The sequence below is a fragment of the Nyctibius grandis genome, chromosome 5 (assembly GCF_013368605.1).
Source record: "Nyctibius grandis isolate bNycGra1 chromosome 5, bNycGra1.pri, whole genome shotgun sequence".
NCBI lineage: Eukaryota > Metazoa > Chordata > Aves > Nyctibiiformes > Nyctibiidae > Nyctibius > Nyctibius grandis.
The window spans coordinates 17,760,357-17,783,873 of record NC_090662.1 but is presented as its reverse complement, the minus strand read 5'-3'; the positions used below and the strand labels follow the sequence as shown (position 1 = coordinate 17,783,873).

Sequence of the window (23,517 nt, the reverse complement as noted above, 5' to 3'; positions counted from 1 at the left end):
ATATTGTTCTTGTTTGTTGTTTGAAATGAGCACCTAAATATTTGAAATGAAAAATCTGAAATGACCACATGAAATAGCTATTGCTTGGAGACTCCCTGCCCAGGCAGAGTTGTTTTCATGATGAGGCTTGTGAGCTCTTAACAGCTCCACCTGAAAAACTAGTGCAGTTTTTTTAGCTCTCCTTTGTATTTGTTACAAGTAAGGGAAAGGTTTGATGTAAAATTCCATCATCTGTACATAGAAAATTCTGTTTCAGTTCTCTCTAAGACTCATATTTCTCCTCCTGTCAGCATCTAGGTCACTTTCTCTACTTGAGCAGACTCACTAAACCAATTATAATATTAATTAGAAATAGTAAGAAATACTATTTCTAATAAGTAACAACAGTGATCAGAATTAACTAATAATAGTAAGAAATACTTCTAAGCCATTTTAGGATCTGGCTGTGGCAACATTAACAAGTGATGTTCCCACTAGGATGGGACCTGGGTAGTGAAACAGTTTGTGCTGATCAGCTGACGCCTACACGCCCTACATGCATTTTGGAGGTTTTATTTCCTAGTAATCCCAGCCTGGTCCCACTGACTAAACACCCATCAATGGCTGGAGCGCACCTTTTGGCTCAGTTTCACCCAACAGAAGTCTCCACTGGTGCATCCGAGACTGCGCTACAATTCAATTCAAAGCACATTTGGAAATTTGCTAATGTAGATGTGGCCCAAAGAGAGTACAAGTATGCTGGGAACAGTCGGAAAGGCAGCTTAAACAATATAAGTAATTCTGTATTAGCAGAGATTAGCTAATATTAAAGCCAAAATTAACTCAGTCATTTCCAATATTAACACAAATATCATCAAGCAAAAAAAGAGCTAAAATAAATACTTGAAATAGCATATAGCCCCTTGTAAGACATGGGTACCTGTAAAACTTCTCCTTAATGTAACCCAGTAAAATAAGGTAGCAGAGTAGGAAGGGGAAGGATATTGCTCTTAAAATTTATCAGTTAGCTGTTTCGCTGAGTAGGAAAAACAAGTTTTGTGCATATCCTTTCCGTACTCAAATGGTCTGCACTTTAGTGTAATCTCAGCTTAATTTGTGAAAAATGCCTTACTTACCCTTTCACCAAAATGTTTTTAACCTAACGGGAAAAAGAACATTAAACAGTCCAGGACATAGCCTGCACCAGTGAGTCTAAATTGAGTCAGAGCTTTGGGCAGTGGCCTTTCATATGTATTATTTGCACTCCTTTTGCTCAAGCCTTTGCATAAAGCATTCTGAAGTAGAAAATTTACCAAAAGCAGATAAAAAGCTAATTAAAAGATGCTGAGAGGGAAACTAAACCTCACTTTGATTCCTGCTTCTTCCAAACAGAAAAAATAAGTTGTTCCAAAAAACTGAGGTCACATTTTCCAAGAGGTTTTTCAGTCTGTATTTATTAATCTCAGTTTTGCACCTGCTTCTACATTCAAACATCTCTGTCTCTGTTTTCTCTGTGCAGTCTGTAGACACAGATGTAGGTTTCATACATAGCACGCAGATGCAAGTGCTAAATTGGAAAATGCAAATGCTTTTGGAAATGATCGGAAAATGGAGACTTCTCTGGATGAAGCCTTCTTGGCATTCTGGACCAGAATACAGATTTCATAGATTTCTTTCAAATACAGAAAATACAGGTATGTGATTCCTATTTTTAAAATAAAAGAGAACTGAGTATTTGCTAAGACAAGAAATTTTCAGAATTCTCCTTACTTAGTTTTTTTTTCCACTAGAAACAAATATAGGTTATATTATAATGAAAAACCATTGCATATATTAAGAGCTATTTTTGATTAGATTTCATTGTAAAACTGTTTTTTTAAAGACAGAACACGCTGTAATATTACTGTGACTATTCTCAAACAGATATCAACTAGTTTATACAATGAAGCTCAGCTACTTTTGTGAGTAAAATATGATAAAAAAGAGTGACTCCAAACTCACTCGTGCATCAGCGACCGCACCACTGTGTTCCCGTGAACATGAGACTCGAAGAACAAGGTGTATAAGTATGGGAGGAGTGAATATCTGATCCGAAGCGTAGTGCGAGCTATCTTGGCAAACTCTTCTCCAAACACCGCTGGGTCTTGTTCCTGTTAAGGAAAAGCTTTGATTTGTTCTGAGCATTATAACTAGGGACTGTAAATTCAACAGAGAACCTGTGTGCAATCTAAGGAGAGCTGTGGCTGACATAATGCTACGAAAGCGAATGTTTAAATAAGAAAAAGCATTGATTTACAAACCAGAAGATGTATTAACAGCATCCATTATCACCAAACTAATATTTGTATTAAATTTTTCAACTTGAAGAATTCCAGTGAGCCCAGAGAGATCAGGCCCCACCACGGTATATGTGAGCCATCTGCAACCACCCCTAACCTTGTGACGGGAAGGGAGCTGGGGTTTCATGTCTGTGCTCGGGAACAGACACCCTGTCTCTAGAAATTAATTTATCCTGGAGATGCAAGCCCTCTGGGACAGAGAAGGTGAAACACAAGAAAAAGGGAAGACTGATAATCTGCAAAACAAAGGCAAAAGCATAATTATGTTGGCCAAGAACATAAAGGTAAATCTATTTAAAAGTAAAAGTAAATTCATGGCCCTGCTGAAGCCAACAGGAGCGACCGAAGTCACTGCACGGAGTGGGGAAAACGTTTCATCCACACAGAGAAACTTGATTTCTTCTCTTGTGCCCATCATTTTAGGATGCCCCAACCAAGGGGACACCCACGCATCAGCAGTGCCCCTCGCCTCCTCACTGCCAGCGATGCCCTCCTGGGAGAGAGGGCACGCGTACTGGGTCCCACCATCGAGAGGGCAGGTTTAAGTAATCTGTCTGCACTTGTTGGCTGCTTCTGATCTACTTCAAGGTAACCTTGACTCTCCCTCTCCTGCGATGGTCAGAGGAGCACGCAGCCTGGGGCAGTGCTGATACGAGAAAGTGTTATATCTCCTTTAATTCCTCCTGCCTGACCTTCTCCAGTGCTAAACTGAGCCAGCTAATGAGTCACACGGCTCTCTTCCTCCTTCACAAAATTTTCCCATAATACTCAGTTTTCTCATTAAAATTGAAGAATGTATGATGAATTCCAAGGATAATGAAACATAAAAGGAACAGAAGTAACAATGCTTTTTATATTATCTAGTGCTTTTCAGACAAGAAATGTATTAATTAAACCATTTGAAATCCCCAGTGGATTAGGCAAAGTGGATATTTAAGATTTTATTTTAACACTAACTTAATATTAATTAAACTCAATATTTAAGTTAAATTTCTCCATGATTATGTTTACATCAGAATTAGTCACTGATAATATTCCCTGCTGGCTCTGAGCTCCAGAGCATTCCTCTATTATTTCAAAAGTTGCACTATATTTTTACCAGTATTCTGACACTATACAAATATTGCCTAAGTTCACAAAAAAACAGTCAGACTTCTTAGGTGATGCTGAGTCACCCAAAATGCCTTGTTCATTTCTTTCAGGGAACACAACATTTTAAATGGATTTAAGTAATACAGTAAAACCAAATGTATCTTCTGTCATTCACTCAACGCTGAGTTGCAGCTCCCATCACATAGACACGTTGCTCTTTTCCTGCTTATTAAATTATGCATATGTGATTAATAGTCACTCACCCAGGCCAGACCTCGTTCACATGCTCAAAGGGCCAAGCAAACATATATAGATGAGGTACCTCTAATTTTATAGGCTAGGTAAATAGAAAATATTTACGAACAGCAGCAGCTAACACCTCATAGACGTTTGTTCTCCTAGAGAGAAGTATCTCAGCGTATCTCAGGGATCTACAGGGTAATTCCTGACCCTTTTAATGACAGCACTACAGCTTATTATTCCTGCTTTGGTCCAGTTGCTGAATGTCCATCAGACTTTCATGCAGAGACAGAGGTCTTTCTGGGGGTGCAAATGTCACAACATTTTGATGATGCAACTTCAAAGAAAACTGAAGGTTAGCTAATAACCTGAGCTTCAGCATTGCACGGATCAGTATATGGAAGGAAAAAAAAAAAAAGACATTTATTGAACTAGCAGAACCATTTAATCACGGTTGCAGATAAACACAGTGTACTTACAAAGGCTGCAAGACCTTCAAACTCTTCAGAGTTAGAAACAACTTGATACTTCTATCTGCGACAAGTCTTGCAAGGGCTTTACGATAAGTTGAAGCCAGGGCATGGGTCTGGACTGAGACTGCATTTTCTCGTCCTTCTCGTGGGCTCATTGGCCTTTTTTAGTCTTTGTTGCTTCTTGGCTGACAATGCTGTCGCTATTGGTGGCTCTCCTTGGAGTTCTCACATGTTTGGCTGGAGTTTCTAACTAACTGTGGCATTTGTCTGAAACTTGCTTTTAAACAGCAAGGATGGTGTATAATGCCCTCTCTCCCCTTGCTGCAACACCTATTATAGTTACAGAAGTCCTGAAACAAAAATTGAAGTAAACAAGAGAGTAGGAAGATGTGCTGACACTCACTGGCTCTTAAATAAAACCTGGGCTTCAGCAGGTAAAAGATGGAGGGGATGAATTTTACGAACAGCGTGGGAAGACCATATTCTGTCATTCAAAGTATGCAGTACACATTTCTGCATGGCTTTCAGATGTTAGATACTACATATATTTCAGCATTTCTATGTCATCTTTACATTAGGAAAGGGAAAAATTCACACTTCACCGTGTAATTCCTGCTCTCAGTGCAGAACTCCTTTTCACCCGCCACTCCAGTTTACCAGAGAATGGCACGTTAATTTCTGAGAGAGTAATACAAATCACCGTCATCGTTACTGTGATCATAGACTACAGCTTTGTGTGCTTCGTTTACTTACTCTGTTTCCCTCTGCATTGTGGTTTCTGGAAAATGGATAGAAAGAGCCAAGTTGCATCCAGCGCAAGCAGAGTTCGTAGGTAGTGTTATAGTTAAACCCACAGATATCAGCACCGATCTAAATAAAAATAGAATCATTGGATAAGTGTTTGTGATTGTGACTGAGGCCCAAACATGAGAAACTACAGAAGTTTGTTAATAAAAATAATTTTTGGAAAGAGGCACCTACTTCTGATGACATAAGAATGCTCTGCCATGATACAAATTTTTCTAGGTCTGAGATTGTACTGGCTCCTAGAGCATTAACATCACTGTGGAAGATCTGACTATATTTCAATAATTCTACAAATTCTCCAGCCTAGCTTGCAAAACCAGAAATACATGGAGGGACCTCAGTGATGATAGAATACATAATATAAAGAGATCGGTTTTGGATGGCATGCAGTGATTTAATCTGAATGTAGCAGTGCTATTTTTGTTTCTCTTCAGCCAGCCAAGATTGATGACATCTAGCTTTTTTTAATCTGCAGTTCCTTATGCTGTGGAGGCTGTAACTGTCGGCTGTCTCAAGCAGCTTATTTCAGAAAACATTTGAGTTAAAGTGATATCGTGTATGAGCCGGCAACTGCCTGAAGGACACCGGGCTTACGTAGGGGATGCCAAAGAGGTTGAATTCCAGGATTCCAATGATTGACCGCTGCATGTCCTTCCACTGAGAGAAGTTGTCACCCAGCCAGTGACCCCCGTGCTTCCCACTGCCAACGAACGTAGACCGACTCAAGACAAATGCTCGCTTTCCAGTTGCCTGCTGGACAACACTGCGAAGAAATGCAACGAGATCATTAAAAATAATAATGGTAACTGAAAGAGTCATATGAGCAACCTGAGCTTTCAGGCACAGTTTTATCTGAAGGGGTGTTATTCATGAAACAATTATTATTGTGGTCCTGAATCACGTGAAAATGTGGCTGCGAAACTGCAAATAATGGGAAATTTTACTCAGTGGCCAAAATAAAAAGCTAAAATCTATCTGATTCACAAATCAATTTGTTTCAGGTATTTTTAGTCTTCCTAAAAAATAATTTGTGTTTAATTTATTCTCAGAAGTGTCTCAAACTGAACATTTAAACATAATTTCTTCTCTGTATTAGTACATTTAATTCAGTGTCCTACAGGTTCCTAAAAAACAGTATAATATGTATTTTTTTTCAATTTAGGATTTTAGAGTTTTGTATTGGCAAATAAAGTTCTAATACCCTGGAATTAAAAGAAAAAAAAAACCCCAAACCAATATCTGAACATCTTAAAAAAAAAGAAATAATCAATATAGAAAGCAAAAATGTAATAATTCAAAATGTCACCCCATCATTGTAGTATTCTTCTGGTTTCCTGTCATTGTTTGATATATGAGGTTTTGTTATAGAATAGTGGTGTAATGAGTTTTTTCTTGCCTTTTGAAAATAATTTTGCTGCATCACCAGAAAATCAAAGAAGTGCAATATGCCTTATTAACAAATCTGTTACAAAATTCCTCAACATAGGATAATCTCTGTACATAATTACATATTGCAATATTATGTTTTGCAGGAACTCAAATTCAGCTCTCCTTTAATACGATTTGGGCAGCACAACTTATGTTCTCTGGGAAATCCTAGCATGAAATATTAATCATGCTGTTCACCATCCACCTCCTTCTCCCTTTCCTTAATGAGATTTGCCCAAGAGCTCTTTCATCCGTATTCATAATAGCCAATATTCACTATTGGTTCTGTAATGGCACAGAGCCTTTAAAATGCTCCCACACTTGTTTCTGAAGCAAAAAACCCAACAGCTTTCATGCAACCCTAAACATATTAACTTTATGGGCCATATGCAGCAAGAGGTGCAATTCTTGAACCACGTGGGACCTGCTGGTTCTGGGTTGTAGATGCACTGCTGGGCCCAATAACTGCACAAGACTCCACATGCTTTGTATAAATGGCATTTTGGAGCCATTTCATGGATGTCCTGAGTATGAGTCCTCTCCTCTGGCTGTGCAGCACAGTTCTTTGGCTCCATTTGCAAATGCAGGTGCTAATGAGGGCAACATCGGATCAACTCAACTGTGACCCAGAGCTCCACAAACAATTTGAAACAAGGAATTTATTGAATAAATTTCAGTCTATTGTGAAGCATTGCCGAACAGGTCCTAATGTTGTCAAATATATTTGTTGATTGAAAGTATTTACAGAATACCATGTGCAAATAACTCTTGGCGTTAAGCTATGCACAAGCTGATTTCTGCTAGCTCACGTATCCGAATTCAAGCCATTTAACACGGGTCAGATAACACATTTCCTATTCTCTGGCTGCATTAGAATAATTCTTAGAATTGTTTTTTTTACGATTATGAACTTATCATTCATTTTCAGCCAATATGTCCTGCAGTTGATGCTGGTTTGCTAAATATTCCTGTCAGTAATTTGATTTAGTATATTATTTGTGAAGAGCAAATGCAGAAAGGGTATACAACCAGCCTTGAAAAGAAATGTGTTTGAGAAACCCAAATGAATATGTATGACAAATTCTTCACCAAAGTTTCCCAGCTTTGCAGCAAGTCTGGCCTCTGCTTATGCTTTTAGTGGTGTTCTCCAGCCTTGAAGGACTCTCTACATTTGGCTGAGCAAAATATGTGTTTCTTTTAGACACAACCCTAGCAGCAAGTGCTGCAGGAGTGGGGAAGGTTCATAGCCTTGGGGTAGGCTGCAAGGAGCCGTGCAGCAGTAACCATCCCAACGGCTTGGTCTGGGTTCGCGTGGCCAGGACAGTGTGCACGCTGAAGCGGCTGAGGCAGATGAGCTAGCACACGGAGCTTTTCCTGCTAAATTCACAGGGTTTGTCTCAGGCAATTGGCTTTGCTGGCACAGAGCCTGAATAAAACTAAAAAAACAGCTCAAGAACATAGGCAAGTCCAAAGTCTCTATTCAAACAGTATTACCAAGGCAGTTTATGGTTATGTGGACCCCAGTGTGCAGAGGACAGATCCCGGTGGAGAGACCAGTGATGGGAGGATTTTTGCTAAGATTGGGGCGTAGGGACCCAAAAACCATGCTAAGTCCTATGTGTCCTAGCTGGGCTGGGTGGCCAGCGAGGTCCAGAGTTCGAGGGCTTTCTGCCCCTTCTCTTGAAAGCTGGACTGCTCTTCAGGCAGGTCCACAAGAGCTGGCAAACTGCTTCTGGCTGTTACCCAGCACTTCCCTTCCCCCAGGCTTGGCATATAAAATACAAGTGCATCAACACCGTAAGCAGGCTCACTTAGCCATGTCCTCTGGTTGCTGTCACAATACAACTGCTGAAGATGAGTGCTAAATACTGACATAAGCCAGCACAAGGCCCCCTGCTTTGGCACTTACATTGCAGTATTAAACTTATCCATGTTTTACTCAATCTCTGCTGGAAAAGGCATGATTTGCCCGTTTGATTTAATCCAACAGTTAGTTTTCCACTGTCACTCCAGCTTCACAGCAACAGTCTGCCTGTGTAAGCTAGTTTTGAGTGCTTCCCAGCTGCAAAATGAGTTTTACAGTAGCCAACAGCAACTGTGCTGCAATGCAGTGCTGCCCTCCTGGACCGACTGAGCCCCGAGCCAAAACGCAAACCGCTGCCTGCCAGGAGCCAGAGGCAGCTCCAGAAGCAGTCGGGGGAGCTGTGCGGTTCAGATCCTTCGCTGGCAGTGATGAAACTCCTCTGCTAGGGCCATGGTAATGAAAGGATGGAAAAATTCCCCTGATACCACACAAGGCTGCTTCCGCAGCAGCTGGATGTGAGCAGCTCTAACAGAGGACAGGGATGTCTTGCTCTAGTTATACAAAAGCAGCAGCTGAAGAGTTAGGCCCTACAAGTAGATCCTGATTTTAGCTAAGAAAAGTAAAATTGGAAAAGGTTCTGTTTCTTCCTCCAAAATCCTCTTTTCTTGAACCTCTTTACTAAATGACAAAGTGTAAAATGAAGTATGGGGGGCTGTTTCTTATTGGATATTCCTACAGATTTCCCAGGTACATCAGCGCTTTTAAATATATTTCAATCACCTGAAATACTGCTTAGAAATACTTAGAAAACTTACTGTGGAAGTTGGTGCCGTCTGTGACCAGCCGAAGAGAGAGTGTGTGTTATAATGCTCTCCAAGGTAAGTCCTGGAGTCGGACACAATGTCTTTTGTGCCAGGGAACGAGCAGAAATGCCTGAGAATGATACAAAACACTGTAAATGATATACATCACAATTCAAATCTCTTCTATTTCTACTCATTTAGGGGTGAAAACACCAAAGGATTTGGAAAGAGGAAAAGATGAAGAAGTGTCGGACCTGCACTGATTAGAGGTTAGCATGTAGCCATGATACCTGCTTGCAGACAGCGCACGTAGTCCTCAGGAGGGTGAGAGGACTGAGTAAGCACTGCTAAGTAATTTCAAATTTATGTCCAATAATTCAAAACACCTGTACAGATATCATGTATTCAGTAAGTAATAGCCAGGAAAGAAAATTTCTGCATTGCTGAATTAAGAATACACCTACATATTCTTTACATAGTGACAAGTTTTACTTAAAAGCAAAAATGTTGCAAGAAAAAAAAAAACAAAACCAGGAATTCAGATGCCCAGGGAACTTGTATGGTTGTCTGAAATCACAAGGCCTCAGTTTGCATATCACTCAGCTCACGTAGGTAGGCAGCACGATTCTGCACTATCATGGCAAAATTCACACGTAAGCTCAGCTCTGGCCCCTCTCTTCCTCTGAGGCATCTCAGACAAAAAGACAGCAGGACTAATGGCACAGCCTCAAGCAGCATTGGGAGCGATGAGTGGGGAGTGTCAGAGGTGTGCAGGGGAGGAAAAAACATGAGGTACAGCAGTCCATGGGCTGTCATCTGCTATGGCCCCGTACGCTGCACAGAAGAGAGCGTGAACACATTAATAAGGGGTATATTCACATGTGGATGGATTACCCAGTAACTCACTCCAGCAGCAGGTCACAGGCAGTGGAGGCAGCAGTAGTTTTTGCCTTCAGTAATGGTCAGGGGTAGCCCTGATGTCGCTGGCACAGCACCAGTTTACCTGAGCCAAGGGGAAGCAATATGAAGCACCAACTGGCTGCACAGATGCCGCCTGGTCTTTGATCCCATATTAAGGAGATGTTGGCAAAGCCCATTTGGTGCAGAAAATGTGATTCTCATGCTCTGCGGGTAACCTCCATGAAAATGCCACGTGAAGTTCAGCAGGAATTGGGCAAGTCAGGTGTTTGGCTTAGACAATGTATTTATTTTTAGAGATGGAGTTGAAGATGTTATAAATTCCTCTCAAAAAAAAAGAAATAAGATAAATTCTCAAATATGCTTCTTTTGCATGCTTACTTAGGTGCACGCACTATTGTAAATATTTCTCTGTGAGCAAGCACTCTCACTGCCTAATCACACTTTACTGTATGTTTGCAGTTCATTATTACAAAGTGCATTTCTCTGTACCTGAAACCCCATTAGCCTCTCTCTGCTCTGCTGTGCCACCACAGCTGGAATCCTTGTGTTTGGATCTTTAGACACAAAGATTCCAATGTGGCTGATCTGCATCAGAAATAACTTAATTTATAGGCAATTTCCAGGTAACTTTGACTGACATGACTTTGAAGAAGACACTAAGGTTCTGGGGAAGGTCACACTTAATGTCCCACTGGCACTTAATTATTAGCCCCATAAAATTAAGGTGGGATATGAAAGAAATTGCTGCCACATGAGTCATATTTTCATGCTTCATTCTTATTCTGAGTATTTTGTGTTCTGCCTCAGTAACACTGATTGTTTTACAATGGCATATTAATCTTCAGTATAAAGTGCTTTATAGAAAATTAATTTGAAGGACATCTGTTTTTAGAAGTTCAAACCATGGTTACATGTAATCATGGTTATAATTTAGGTAAGGAGGCTGAAGACTACATTGACAAAAAGCCTGAGGTGCTGAGACTGGGACTTGCACAGATTCAGTCACCTAAGGCAACAGTGAGCCCCCAAAACCCTGCCAACCCCAGGAAGGTCCTAATGTCTTGTTGGACTAAGCAGCTTAGGTCCCACCTCACACCTACACAAGTCAAGGGCTTGGGCAGCCAAGGGCGTGCACAGTGTTGGCATAAAGTGGAATACAAAAGAAAGCCCTTCAATGCTGGTTGAAAACAGAACTCTTACATCTTGGAAAAAATGCCTTGGGCTCTGCAGAAGGGAGACCAACACTGTGAACCGCAAGCAGATGTAGGTGCATACATGCACGAAAAGGAGCAAGTCCAAGAGAGAAACTGGGCTCAAAACACACCTGTCTTCAGCATCCCTCATTGTCCTCACATATCCTTTCATGTCCTTAGATATCATGTAGATATCTAGGTCTCTAAGTCTGGCTCCTCTATAATGGCTCAGACTTCAATGCTAGTTGTCGCAAAGCTCAGCTTCATGGCTCAGAAGCCTCTTTAGGGGTCCATCCCTCAGTCCTTTATATGTGAGGGTAAAAGGGAGCTCTGCTGTTTTGGCCAAGTATCTTCCCCAAAGTCTCACACCCTTTCTGCAGCTCTGAATGCTGGCAAAAAGGAGGTAACTCAAGGCAAAGGTGGAAATGTCTCATCAGTTCCTGGGCTTTAGTCACTGACAAGACCACAGGGCCAGTATACAACAGTTACAATCAGCAGTTTTCCCTGCAAGCGAGCAAAACACCAAAATCATAATTAAAAAGTTCTGCTTCTGGTTTCAATAATTTACAATCTTTTTATAATATTTTTTCATGCTTTTGTTATGTTTATGTTTCTCTTGTACTCGGAATGAAATGAAATTTAATAATAAAATGAAGGAATTCACATGACAGTACAACAGCCTGAAGGGGAAAAGGGGACATTTCCAATACTCCACTGTCAATAACTCATTTTTGTATCAAATTCCTGCTGCACATTAGCATTGCTCAGGCAGCTGGGCTTTCCTGGGGAAATGTTGGCTGGATTAATTGCCAGGACCACTGGCACTAATTGTAAGTACTCATGGCTTCCTGGGGAAGAACGAGCATGTCATTAACTCAGCTACTGGAAGAGGAGTTCCCATTCCTATCAGTCTCCCATGGGCTTGGGCATTTTAAACTTATTTTTAGCCCATTTCTAGTAAGGCAATGAAAATTTCTTTCTTAAGAGAAAGAAAAGATATTGGATTAAGGTATCAGGGAGATGCCATCTTCCTTGTCATTGTTTGTGGAAAAGACAGAGACTGCCCATCCCTGGGACTAGCAGTGGTGATGGTAAGGGTTACTCCTTCCATAAATCTGCAGCTGAGTTACAGTATGTAGGTATCTTGCCCTTTCTCTGATGCGGACCAGTTTCTCAGAGAATGGCAGGGAAGGCCATTTTTCTAGTCCTGTTACAAGGCAGCCCCAGTGACAGAGGAAAGTGGCTTAGATTTGATACTCCACCAAAGATGAGCCAATGGAGTCATGAACAAATATGTAACTGAACACAGAGAACAGGCAAGGAAAGATGGAAAATAAGAGGATGGCTTTTTTTTTTTCTGAGAAATAGCCTATCCAGGATTTAAAAAAAAAAAAAGATTGTCAAAGAAACTTTACTTACTAGGAACATAAGGAGGGTTATTGATATCATTATCAGCACAACCAGGATACTGGCCTCTTAAGAAATTGGACGGTTCGTTCATATCCTTTAATAAAGACAGTAAGACACATGTCAAAAGCCTCATTTTCTTTTTTTAAAAGGAGGGAGGGCAAATATAATGAGACATACAATCCAGATCCCATCGTAGTCAAGGACATCCTTAAACTCCAGGCACATCTGGGTCCACCACTCAATTGTCCTGGGGTTGGTGTAGTCAGGAAACACCGAGTCTCCGGGGGGCCAGGCCTAGAGTTCACAGGTATAACACCTGGTTATCTTCTAATTTCTGTTACACATCTGCTTTATTACTTGGAAGGAGCACTAGACCAAGTACATGAGAGAATTTAATAAACCAACCTTTCCAACAGCAGGAGTTACACCGTCAGAGTTCTTCACCCAGACTCCCATTTCCTCTCCGAGATCATAAGGTCTGTAAGTGCCTGATTCTTCGTCCTTACTTATGAAAGGGTCCTGAAAGCAGTGATTACACTTCCATTATCGAAATCCCAAAGGTAGCAATTTGTATATTTGTATTTTCTATTTGTATATTTTAGAAAAAAATGGATTATGTTCTTAATGCAGATTGAAAGAATATTGGAAGAAAACAGTATTAAAATTTAATAACAGTTGAGAGCACATAATAACTTAGGAAAAGTCATTAAAGATATGACATATTTCTTGTATAAAGCAAAAGTGATGTGACATTATTAAATACCCTCATGTTTATTTTTTATGAAACATTCTATGTTCAAATGATTTTAGAGAGGCACTAGATTTTACTTTCCCCACTGCTGAGGTCTCTGCTTGGCAGAGCAGGGTGCCACGCTGGGCATTCCCCCACTTGGGCACCTCTGGGTTTCCTCCAAGGCAATCCTCATTCCAGCTGCCTTAGCATCAGCAACTCAGTGCTGGAATCACTAAAAACTTCTCAAGGGGCTTGAAGTTGGGACACATCCAACCTCAAAAGGACCACATGAACCCTTCCCTTCAGATCCGATGTCAGGCAAGGGTGTTTTATGCCAGTCTGGTGCAGAGTAACCCAATTCATGCATGCGTGTGGGGCTGCATGTCTCTGTTCTCCCCAGGTGTGAACACCACAGCATTTTACACTCCATAGCTCATCCTTGCTGCCCCTTTCACTGCTTGGGGTGGTCATCACCTCCCATTGCTGCCAGTGGCATTGACACCACCAGTTTCTCTGCCTCAGGGTGGCCATCAATAGCCACCAAGCTCATCAAAAGGGAGCCTAGTCTGCTCCTGGGGAAGATGGTGGCTCACCATGCCAGTAATAAAGTTAGGAATACTTTGAGATGCCAGTGAATGAAGAGATACTATTCAACTCTGCTCAGCAGTCAACTGAGACTAAAAGGAGATAAGTGCACTTTGCAATATGTCCCTAATTGGGAGCAGCTATCTACTTTATGTTATTTAGAACAGGGGGAGATTGCAGCCATTTTAGAAGAAGGGAATTCTTTACTTTTCTCTTAGAAAATGTTATTCCCGCAGGTTCTGTTTAAGGCAAAACCTTCCGGTTATGAAACACAATGGAGAAAACCACCACTGAAACAATTCATCCATTTACTTATAGCTTGTGCAATAATTTAAGTGAACTTTAATTAAAATGTGATAGAAGCCTAACTAATAAACTTCTTAAGAACAAAAAATATCTGATCCCAAAAGGTAAATTTCTTCAAAAGCATGTTTTAAAGCTTCTTTTAATACCTAAAGTAATTGCCTGATTTCCTTGTAAGCCCTCTGATAGCTATAGCCCTGGTGAAGAAAGTGTATTATTCCATGTCTCAAAAAAAAAAAAGCCCCTGCTAAGTCCCTACCTTAAGTGCAAAATTCTGTTCAACTTCAACTATCTAGCTCCAGCATCACCTCCATAAAGAGTATAAGTGTCCATTACATTTTTAACTTGTTTAATAGTTCAGCTTTGGAAAAGAGAAAACTGTCTATCTGCAATAATTATCTTATAATTCTGGAAAAGATGTCTCTCAAGGGACTTGAAGGCTGGAAGAAGTCAGCTTAATTAGCTACTCCTAATCCAAACTTGTGATTTCCTTCAGCTGAAAGGTTATTCCAGTGCATAAATCTGATATATTATGCATGTTTAGTATCATCCTAAAGAGAACAAAATCCTCCCATCCATTCATAGGTTGTTTGTAGGGGAGGAAGTTCATGTCAGTTAAATCTTCCCTAACTCATCTTTTTAGCGGTCTTGGAGAGGAGGTGCTGAGCATCCTGAACTCCAACTGACTGCCCTGAGACCGGGGCACACCCAGCACTTATCCAGACTGATGCATTTCCACCTATGGCCCCAGACATAGATTTTGACACACATCCGTAAAAACTCATCTCTGGAAATTTTAGCCTCTACAGCTCATAAAGCTGGACTTAAAATGTTAAAGTTATCAAACATTATTTTGAATCATAAGCATGTTGCTATTGACTTTTAAGCAATTTGTCATTCATGTCGTTCCTAGCTGTTTCTATTTTTAGTGTGATTTAATGGAAGGTATACAAGGTCTTTCATTAAAGCTCCTCTTCAGTAATAATGTTTATCATTTTACATTGCAGTCATTGTTACTTTTAGAACTTCTTTCTTTGTCTCTAAAGAATGTATTTGTTCTGATTCATCTGAAACATGCACATTATTCAGCGCAATAATGATGACCAAGTATTGACACTCTTGGACAAAATTTCCCTTAAATGGAGGTGGCCTCTGAAAGAGATCAGGAGAGAGAGGTGCTGAAGAACTGCATCTAGAGACTCCAGTAACCAGGCCATGCTACTATCAAGGTGACCATAGGCACGGAGGGCTCTCAACATTGGATGCAAGCGTGGGGACTGGACTTCCTGATGGTGAGGCACCAGCCACCCCAGTGGTGGTGGCACAACTGAGTTCAGGGTCCCATCCTCAGGCAGGTTGCTGGTGTTCATACTGCTGGCTGTCAGGATCTGCACTTTGCTTGTGAACACAGCGGTCTGAGATGACGAGGACTGAACCCATCTCCCCCAGACCCATTTACTAGAGGTTTTACATGGCACTGAGTGACTGCAATCAGAGCCCATTTCCTGAAATCATCACAAGGGAGGCAACAATCTGCTACACTTGAGGAGCTCACTCATTACTGTTACTGCCCAAAGGAAATCTAAATAGAAAATTGTTCTTTCGGTATCAAACTGGATTACACTCGCCTTGATTGAAGTTAGTGTGACTTTGCTGTCACTTGGGAATGAAACCCTTCACACTGTTCCAGCTCCTTACTCAACTTATGGGAATGCTTTACATCACTAAAGAATGCTAACAGTCAGAGTTTGACAGAAGTATCAGCAACTGTAATAAAGTGAAAATAGAAAACTTCACCACCAGTGCAACCTATATTTCCCATCACCTTTTAAAAAATGAAGGACAAACTGGATCAGCTTTTGTTCTCTTCCACAAGCTTATCTAAAGAACTAGAGCAGAAGACAGCCCTTAGTTACAAGTTAGTGGAAGGTAGAAAGACGGATTTCCTATCTGGATTTCCATTAGCTCATTGCATGAATTAAGAATTGTTATATTCCCTGCATCTTCCTAACAGCTGAATTTAGATTTATATAGCAACAGCTCCTTGCACTGCTCTAGCATGCACCATCTGAGAAACTGAAAGGGTTTTAAAAATGTTGTTGAAGTTAAACTCACAAGTAAGAAGATAATGTAGCTCATCCACTAAACCGTGACTGCTTGCCTGTAGCTTCTTACCCAGCAGCGAGTGCAAGGCAGCTGGAGGCATCCTAACTTTGACGAAAAAGAGGTGACTACTATGTATTTACTGAAGGGCAAGAGTGTGCACAGGAAAAGCTACCCCAAACTCATGGTATTTTGCTGACATATTCATGTCTCGCAAACTTTTTTGAGGTAAACCAATAAAGTGGCAGGTAGTATTTAATGTTACAGCTCTATCTAAGAGATTAGATCATTTTTAGAGCATTATTGAGGATACGGGGAGCCTAAACTGCTTTATAGTTGGAAAGAGCACTCAGTCCTGACAGCACACATGCTCATCTACCACTTGGTTAGTTATTTACAATGATGTATACAGTTAATTTTGGACTATTTTTGTCTTGAAGTTGCTCTCCATCAGAGTGACTTAGTAATCTGTTACTGTTTAAACTCTGTGCCTTGGACCTCCACTGATGGAAACTGTTTTCACTGCTGCACACTGGAGCTTCTCATGATTTACAGCTGCAGAAGAATTGAGGCCTTCAAGGGAATGTATCTTTGAGGACAAATTGCTGGCAAACAGTGCTCACTATATAGGCTGCTATTTCCATTATCATATGTAATCGATCATTTGGGCTGTGTGTTTTGTTCGAGATCCTAGCAGCAAATGCAATTATAGTACAACAAAGTGAAGATTAAGCCAATGATAAATACAGAGCGGGTATTTTCAATGAAAACTACCCAAAAAAAAACCCAGCAGACTGAAAAAACAGCAAACCTCATAACTGTATTTTAAAAAGAAAATATTGATAGGGGTATCTGTGTTGCTGACTAGTCCCTCCTCAGTCATATGCTAAATTTTACAACAAATTGTGAAGAAAAAATAAGGACAGGGAGTCACTTCTGACTTAATCTATCTATTTGACAAGGTAATGTGATTTTTAGACGAGGAAACTGCAGTAGCTCTAGGTTATTTTGACTCCAGTAAGCATCTAATACACTACCACAAGTGAAAGAGAAAACTGTCCCACAGTTCAGGACTCTGCTATTCAGTCTCTCTTCCACAAGCCTTTGACGGGACCCCCATGACAAGATGAGGAATGTAGCCCTTATTTTAAAAGGACTGGATCAACTTAGGGCCCAAACATTAGTGACCTGTCCATTATGATTCAGCTGGATTATTGGTCTCCTTACAAGTATGAGCCACCATATAATGTAGGTAAATGTGATGCAGGGCTTTGTCATACAAGACAATTTTTAGCAGAAATAAGGAAATATTTCTGCCATTCTCCAAACACTGTAGGGACATCATCTGGAGCACTGTGAAATCCAGTTATCTGCTACACAGCCAAATGCATTCAAACTGGGGCACATGTGGGGGAAAGCTACTATAATAAGATCTGAAGACCTCACCTGATAAAAAGCGAATAAAATACTTCAGTTTGTTTAGCCTAGCAGAAAAGGCTGAGGGAGAATACGCTTGTTCGGAATAAGTATATCAGAAGAAAGTAGAAAGACAAGAGACTGGCAGTTTGAGGTAAATAAGAATAGCAGCACCCAAATGAGAGGTGCAAGATGACCATTCAGGCTGGGAAACAGAAGACTGCAATTACAGCAAAAAGTCCTGAGAGGGACTCTGTGGGATTGTCTCCTCCTCCTTCCCCTGTGGGTCAGCTCAGCCTGAGCCACCCCTGATGCATCTGTCAGACCTGTTTGCAACACCCGCTTGGGGAGGGACCCCTGGCCCTGGGCAGCTGGCTCCCTGCTCGGCTCGCCTTGCAGAGAGGCAGCTTTATCCAAATGTCTACCTTAAATCTTTTCTGCTGCAATTTAAACCACTTTTCTTCTTATCCAGTCCCTAGTGGTTATGGAGAACAAATACGTTTCTTCTCTGTGGCGACGCTTCGCACCCTGCCATGTGCTGCTCCAGGTCTCGGTACTCGTGAGCCTCCCCACCCGATCCTGCCCAGGAGGTGGGACTGCCCCAGCCTGCACTGGGGAGCACAGCCCTCCTAGGACTGCACTGCTGGGGGGCCCTGGAGAGCAAGGTCTTATGCATCTATCAAGGACTTTTATTTAATTTCTTAATTTATTTAATTTTTAATTTAAATTTCAATTTAGTTGGTCTCCAATTTCCTTGCCAGCATTGGCAATCACTTAGCTATTGTGAGAAAGAGTAGTTGTGGCACAAGGACATGTATGGGGACTTGCTGGAGAGAAACAGCAAACTTTTAGTTGGAAAAATTGACAGGGGAAGATGGAAAACTCCAATTTTCACTTCTGCCCAAATTAATTCATTTGGTCCTACGTCAGTTTTGGTTACAGGTTCAACATACATTTTCCACAAATTTTCATGCAAACAAACATCTCTTCATTAATTTAGATAAAAAGTGAATATAAGGCAACGTGAATTGTAGTTACCAGCTTTCCAGAGTGATTATGAATAGATTTTTTCCACTGTTCAGCTATTTTTGTGTGCATATTAAACTCGTTTGTTCATTTTCAGGAAAAGGATTGCATAAAAGCAATCCTATCTCAACTCAGCCCTGAACAGAGGCAAAATGTCTCATAACTGAGTGGGGAAAAGTGAAAGAGAATTAATGTTATGGTATAGAGATGGTGCTGGTACACAGATATCTGATAAATGCAACACATTTAAATACAAAATCTGATAAATTGTTCTTCAGTTCTTCTCAACAAAAGACAAAAATGGAAAATCTGCTACAATAACATGCATGTGTTAGCACCTAGATACTGCTATGAACACTATGCTGCAAATAGTTCTTAAAATGGAGAAATAATTAACAACATGGTTAATTTACCAGAATTATGACATTGTGCATTCCTTCCTTCTTCAGCTGTTGGAGGTACTCTGGCAGACCTGCATAATTCACTTTATCATAGGTAAAGTCCAGGCGACGTTCCATGTAGTCGATATCAAAATGTTGGACATCCTAAACATTTTTAAAGTAAACATTACATGAGTACTTCATCCAGCTCTGGAGTCCTCAGTACAGAAAAAACATGGACCTGTTGGAGCAGGTCCAGAGGAGGGCCACAAAAATTATTAGAGGGGTGGAACACCTCTCTTACGAGGAAAGGCTGAGAGAGTTGGGGTTGTCCAGCCTGGAGAAGAGAAGGCTACGGGAAGACCTTACTGTGGCCTTTCGCTACTGAAAGTGGGCTTATAAGAAAGATGGGGACAGACTCTTTAGTACAGCCTGTTGCAATAGGACAAGGGGTAATGGTTTTAAACTAAAAGAGGGTAGATTTAGGCTAGATAATAGGAAGAAACTTTTTACAATGAGGGTGGCAAAACACTGGCCCAGGTTGCCCGGAGAGGTGGTAGCTGCCCCAATCCCTGGAAACATTCAAGGCCAGGTTGGATGGGGCTCTGAGCAACCTGATCTAGTTGAAGATGCCCCTGCTCATTGCAGGGGGTTAGACTAGATGACCTTTAAATGTCCCTTCCAACCCAAACTATACTGATTCTATGATTCTATGATTGAAGTATTTGATACAGAAAATCAGAATGTATTCAACTGCATTTCTAAAAGGTAACTAACGTATGAAATGAAACCTAAGAGGTTGGCTATAATAATTGTAAATAATTGTCAGGCCAAATTCAACTCTTATAAACTTACATGGTAGCAATGGACAAAATGAAAATGTAGAAGTCCTAGTTTAGCAACTGTTTGGCAGAAATCATCAGAAGTACCGTAATTTATTTTTAAAATGCTAGCACCTCATACTGTGTAACAGTAAATCCACACCAGAATCACCGGTTATGCAGCCAAGAGCAGTACTTAAACCTCATGTTCAAAGCCCGCTTTGAATGCTCTTTCAAGCATAATAAAGATATTACATACAAAACCACTACCTAAGATTATGAATGCCATTTTATTCTACAATTCTCTTTGTAGGATAATCACTTTTCCTCTATCATAATTTTATTCATCTAACTTTGGATTGCAAAATTAGCATACGGTGAAAAATTCATACTTACGTATGGGATATCATAGTAGTGCATGCGATCTGCCGTTTTCTTTAAAACATCAAGGCTGCCATAACCCCATCGGGAGAGATGAAATCCCAGAGACCAGTAGGCAGGCATGTGTGGGCGTCCAATGGCCTACAGCGGGAATGAGGAATACAGAAATGCAAAGGGTGAAATGAAGAGAAGTTATTCTGAAACACCAGGAGAGGCTCCAGCTCCTTTAGGCCACGAAGATCAGGGCACAGGTACCACATGCCCATGAAATACCCTTTCCTTTCTCAGAACGGCTCACTGTACAGTATGCTTGGCTTCAAAAAAGCACTTCTCGTGGTGGACCCTTGTCCTTAGCAGAGGCTCTGACACCCACACTGACCATCACTTCTAAGAACAACCCAGTAGAAGACACGGTGTATAAAACCCAGGCTAACGTTAAATGAGGATCTTGCTGAGGTCTCAGCCTCCGCACAGCAGCACATGCTTTCACTTACACAGTGCATGCTGGTGGAAACCCAGCACGGAGCTTCACACTTCCTGACCTGTGCCAAGTCCACAAACCCTTTGGTCAACAGCAGTCAAATCTCCAACACTACACAGCAACACCAGCTTTGCTAATTTCTCTTGCTGCATCCAGCTGAACTAACTCATCTAGAGACTGATGTTTATTTAAACTCTCTGAAGTTTTAATTATATTTACACACTACTCTGATGAGATTCAGTTACTTATGACTGACTGCTCTTATTGCTGACCTGTGGTATTGTGTTGCCAGGCACTGACAAACCTCTTCAAGGTCAGAGTTGCTGTTTGGTCCCCGAAATTTTCAACTGAAACATGAGGTAATGAGTTAAATATGATTTTATAAATATTTGATTTCTACCGGCTCCACATAATCCAGCTGTAAATTGCATGAAGAAACTTGATTGAGAGCACAGGGGAGTGAGGCATCCTGCTCTGCTTCCCCCAGGGAGAGCTGCTCTGGCAACCTGGGACAAGCAGTGAGCAACCACGTTGCGACTGTTCTAGAAATAAGAAATCTGGCATTGCCTCATTAGTACACATTGGTGTTTTCTGAGGGACATCTCTTGAAATCCTTACTCCAGTTTTAAACAGTTAGATCTCATTAAATTAACCTTTGTTCAGTATTTCTAACATCCTTGCAGGCAATACATGAAAATCAAGTAGCTAGTAAGCACCCATGACTTATTAACCGGTTGCAGCTATTGACACGCTTTGGCTACGTAACTGTTCCATCCTTATTTTCTTGTGGAACTCCATAGTTAGGTAATTATGCTAAGAAGTGAAAAAGAACAAAACTTGCATATTGGCAGCTAAACCCCATCTACTTTAATTAAATAAAACAAGGCTCTCCTGGCACTCTATCTCTTGCATTGCTAAGCCCTAGAGAGATCGCGATGCATCAAGGCACATCTTCACGTGGGATTTTCTCCAGTAAGAATCTGACCTGAGATAGCAATGCTGAACTTGAAATTGCTTTAAAATACGTCATGGATGCTAGAGCTGGTGGGATGTGCAAACTGCATCAGACAGAAAAAGAGATGCAGGAGAGAAGCTGGGAAAAGCAAAGGATGTTTTAATGCACCCGAGCTGGGGGAACACACAGGGTAAATTGCTTCCAAATGAGAATGGCTTGTGGACAGATGGGTGAACTTTAAGCACTAAGCATGACAAATTTGGCTACACAGTGTGCTTTTGCTTGTTGGGATGCTGCTATCTCACCTAAGATAAAGAAGGAGGAGGCCAGAACAACTCGTGAGGTTAATGGTTTGAGTCCCTCCAGGAAGGATGATCCAGCTGAGCAGCTCAGCTGCCCTGTGTTGCCTGCTACTTGTCCCATTCCACCAGACTTAACTCTCCCACCTCAACACTCTCTTCACCCACCTCAACTTAGCTGGATGCTAAGCCCTTCAGAGGAAGCAAGAGCAGCTATCAGCAGCATGCTCCTGATGCAGCTGCACTTAGCCTTTGCTGCACACTGCTCTGCCCTTGCCAGGAGAGGCCCTGGACCGATGAAGGTGGCCCCTACCATGTAGGGGAAGGCTGGTGGGCAGCAACACACCGTTGCCACCACAGTCTCATCTGGTTACATGTGTCATTAGTTATTTCCAGTTTGTGTGGACACACCTGATCTCGCAGACCATCTTTCAAGCTCTGCTGGGTTTCCCCTGGAGAGCTGAATGGGGCACATTGGCTTGGGACAATCTCCTAGACACCCTGTGAGCCAGCACTGAGGTGTCCAGCAGAGCACAGCAAGCTTCAGGGCAAGAGCCTACTTCTCTGTAACAACCACTCTTGCCATATTAAGGATAAATTCATCTGAGGAGGCAGCAGAGCTTGTTTTAGACCAGCCAAGGCTGCAAGATGAGCTCTGTGAACCCCACCACTTCGTGCTCCTAAAGCAGATGCACATTTTGCCCTTGCTTTCTCTACTGTAAACAGAGAGTGACCTCTACAAACCAGGTTAAAAAGACAGACCAAAACAAAAGAACTCCCTAATGAAATAAAATGTTTTGTGCACAGGCGTTTCCCCTTGGACGAGAGGAAGAGGGAAAAACCAGCTGATAAATATCAATCCTGCGGCTGAACACAGAGCCCAGTGCCCTGGCAGGATGTCTGTGTGGCATCCACGGCCTCTCCCCGAGCGAGCTGGGAAATGGGAACTGCTGTGGGAGTGACCAGCCTGGGTAGAGGCAGCAGGAACAGCTGGGCAGCCCTGCTCCGGATCCTGCAAAACCCCAGGTCGCTGCTGGCTGAGGAGGACAGTCAGGCCAGGACATCGCCAATAAAACATGGTTCAAGAGCTGGATGGGGATTTGCTTCTGTCCCCGTGTCCTGTTGAGCACCCAGGTGCATGCCAGCATCCCTTGAGGAGTTTGGGATCACAGCTGAACCAACTGAAGAAAAATCCACCTTGCAAGCAAGATATTAAGTTTTAAAGCAATTAGTTACCAGGTTCACCAGGCTGGCACACTTCTGGTGAGCTTAATTGAAATCAGCAGAACATTTGAAGGAAGGAAGGATGAAACAGGGCAGCTGGGAAAACAAATGTTCTTTTTTCTAATTATGCTGTGGACTCTCTCTAATGGATCCCCCTGAAGCTTCCTGATAAAGTAACTGACATATGGTACCTACTTGCAGATGGATCAGCAGTGGCAGGGATGTAATTTTGCAAACCTAAAAACTGATGTTGGATTTGATATATATTTAGAATCTAGTTAATTCATATAGATTGCATTCTGCATAAAAATGATTATAAAA

The 23,517-nt window shown here is 41.5% G+C and overlaps 1 protein-coding gene across 1 annotated transcript in view; it reads right to left on the bottom strand.

Moving 5' to 3' along the window:
* Nucleotides 1–20,360, bottom strand: part of LOC137663414 (sucrase-isomaltase, intestinal-like) — a 32,275-nt gene extending 11,915 nt beyond the window's left edge. Inside the window, 9 exon segments of the mRNA XM_068400621.1 lie at nt 4,877–4,993; nt 5,525–5,693; nt 8,952–9,054; nt 9,057–9,095; nt 12,499–12,583; nt 12,667–12,783; nt 12,895–13,008; nt 19,069–19,200; nt 20,253–20,360. Of these exon segments, the coding sequence (XP_068256722.1) occupies nt 4,877–4,993; nt 5,525–5,693; nt 8,952–9,054; nt 9,057–9,095; nt 12,499–12,583; nt 12,667–12,783; nt 12,895–13,008; nt 19,069–19,200; nt 20,253–20,360 (984 nt within the window).
* Between the last annotated feature and the right edge of the window lie 3,157 nt (nt 20,361–23,517).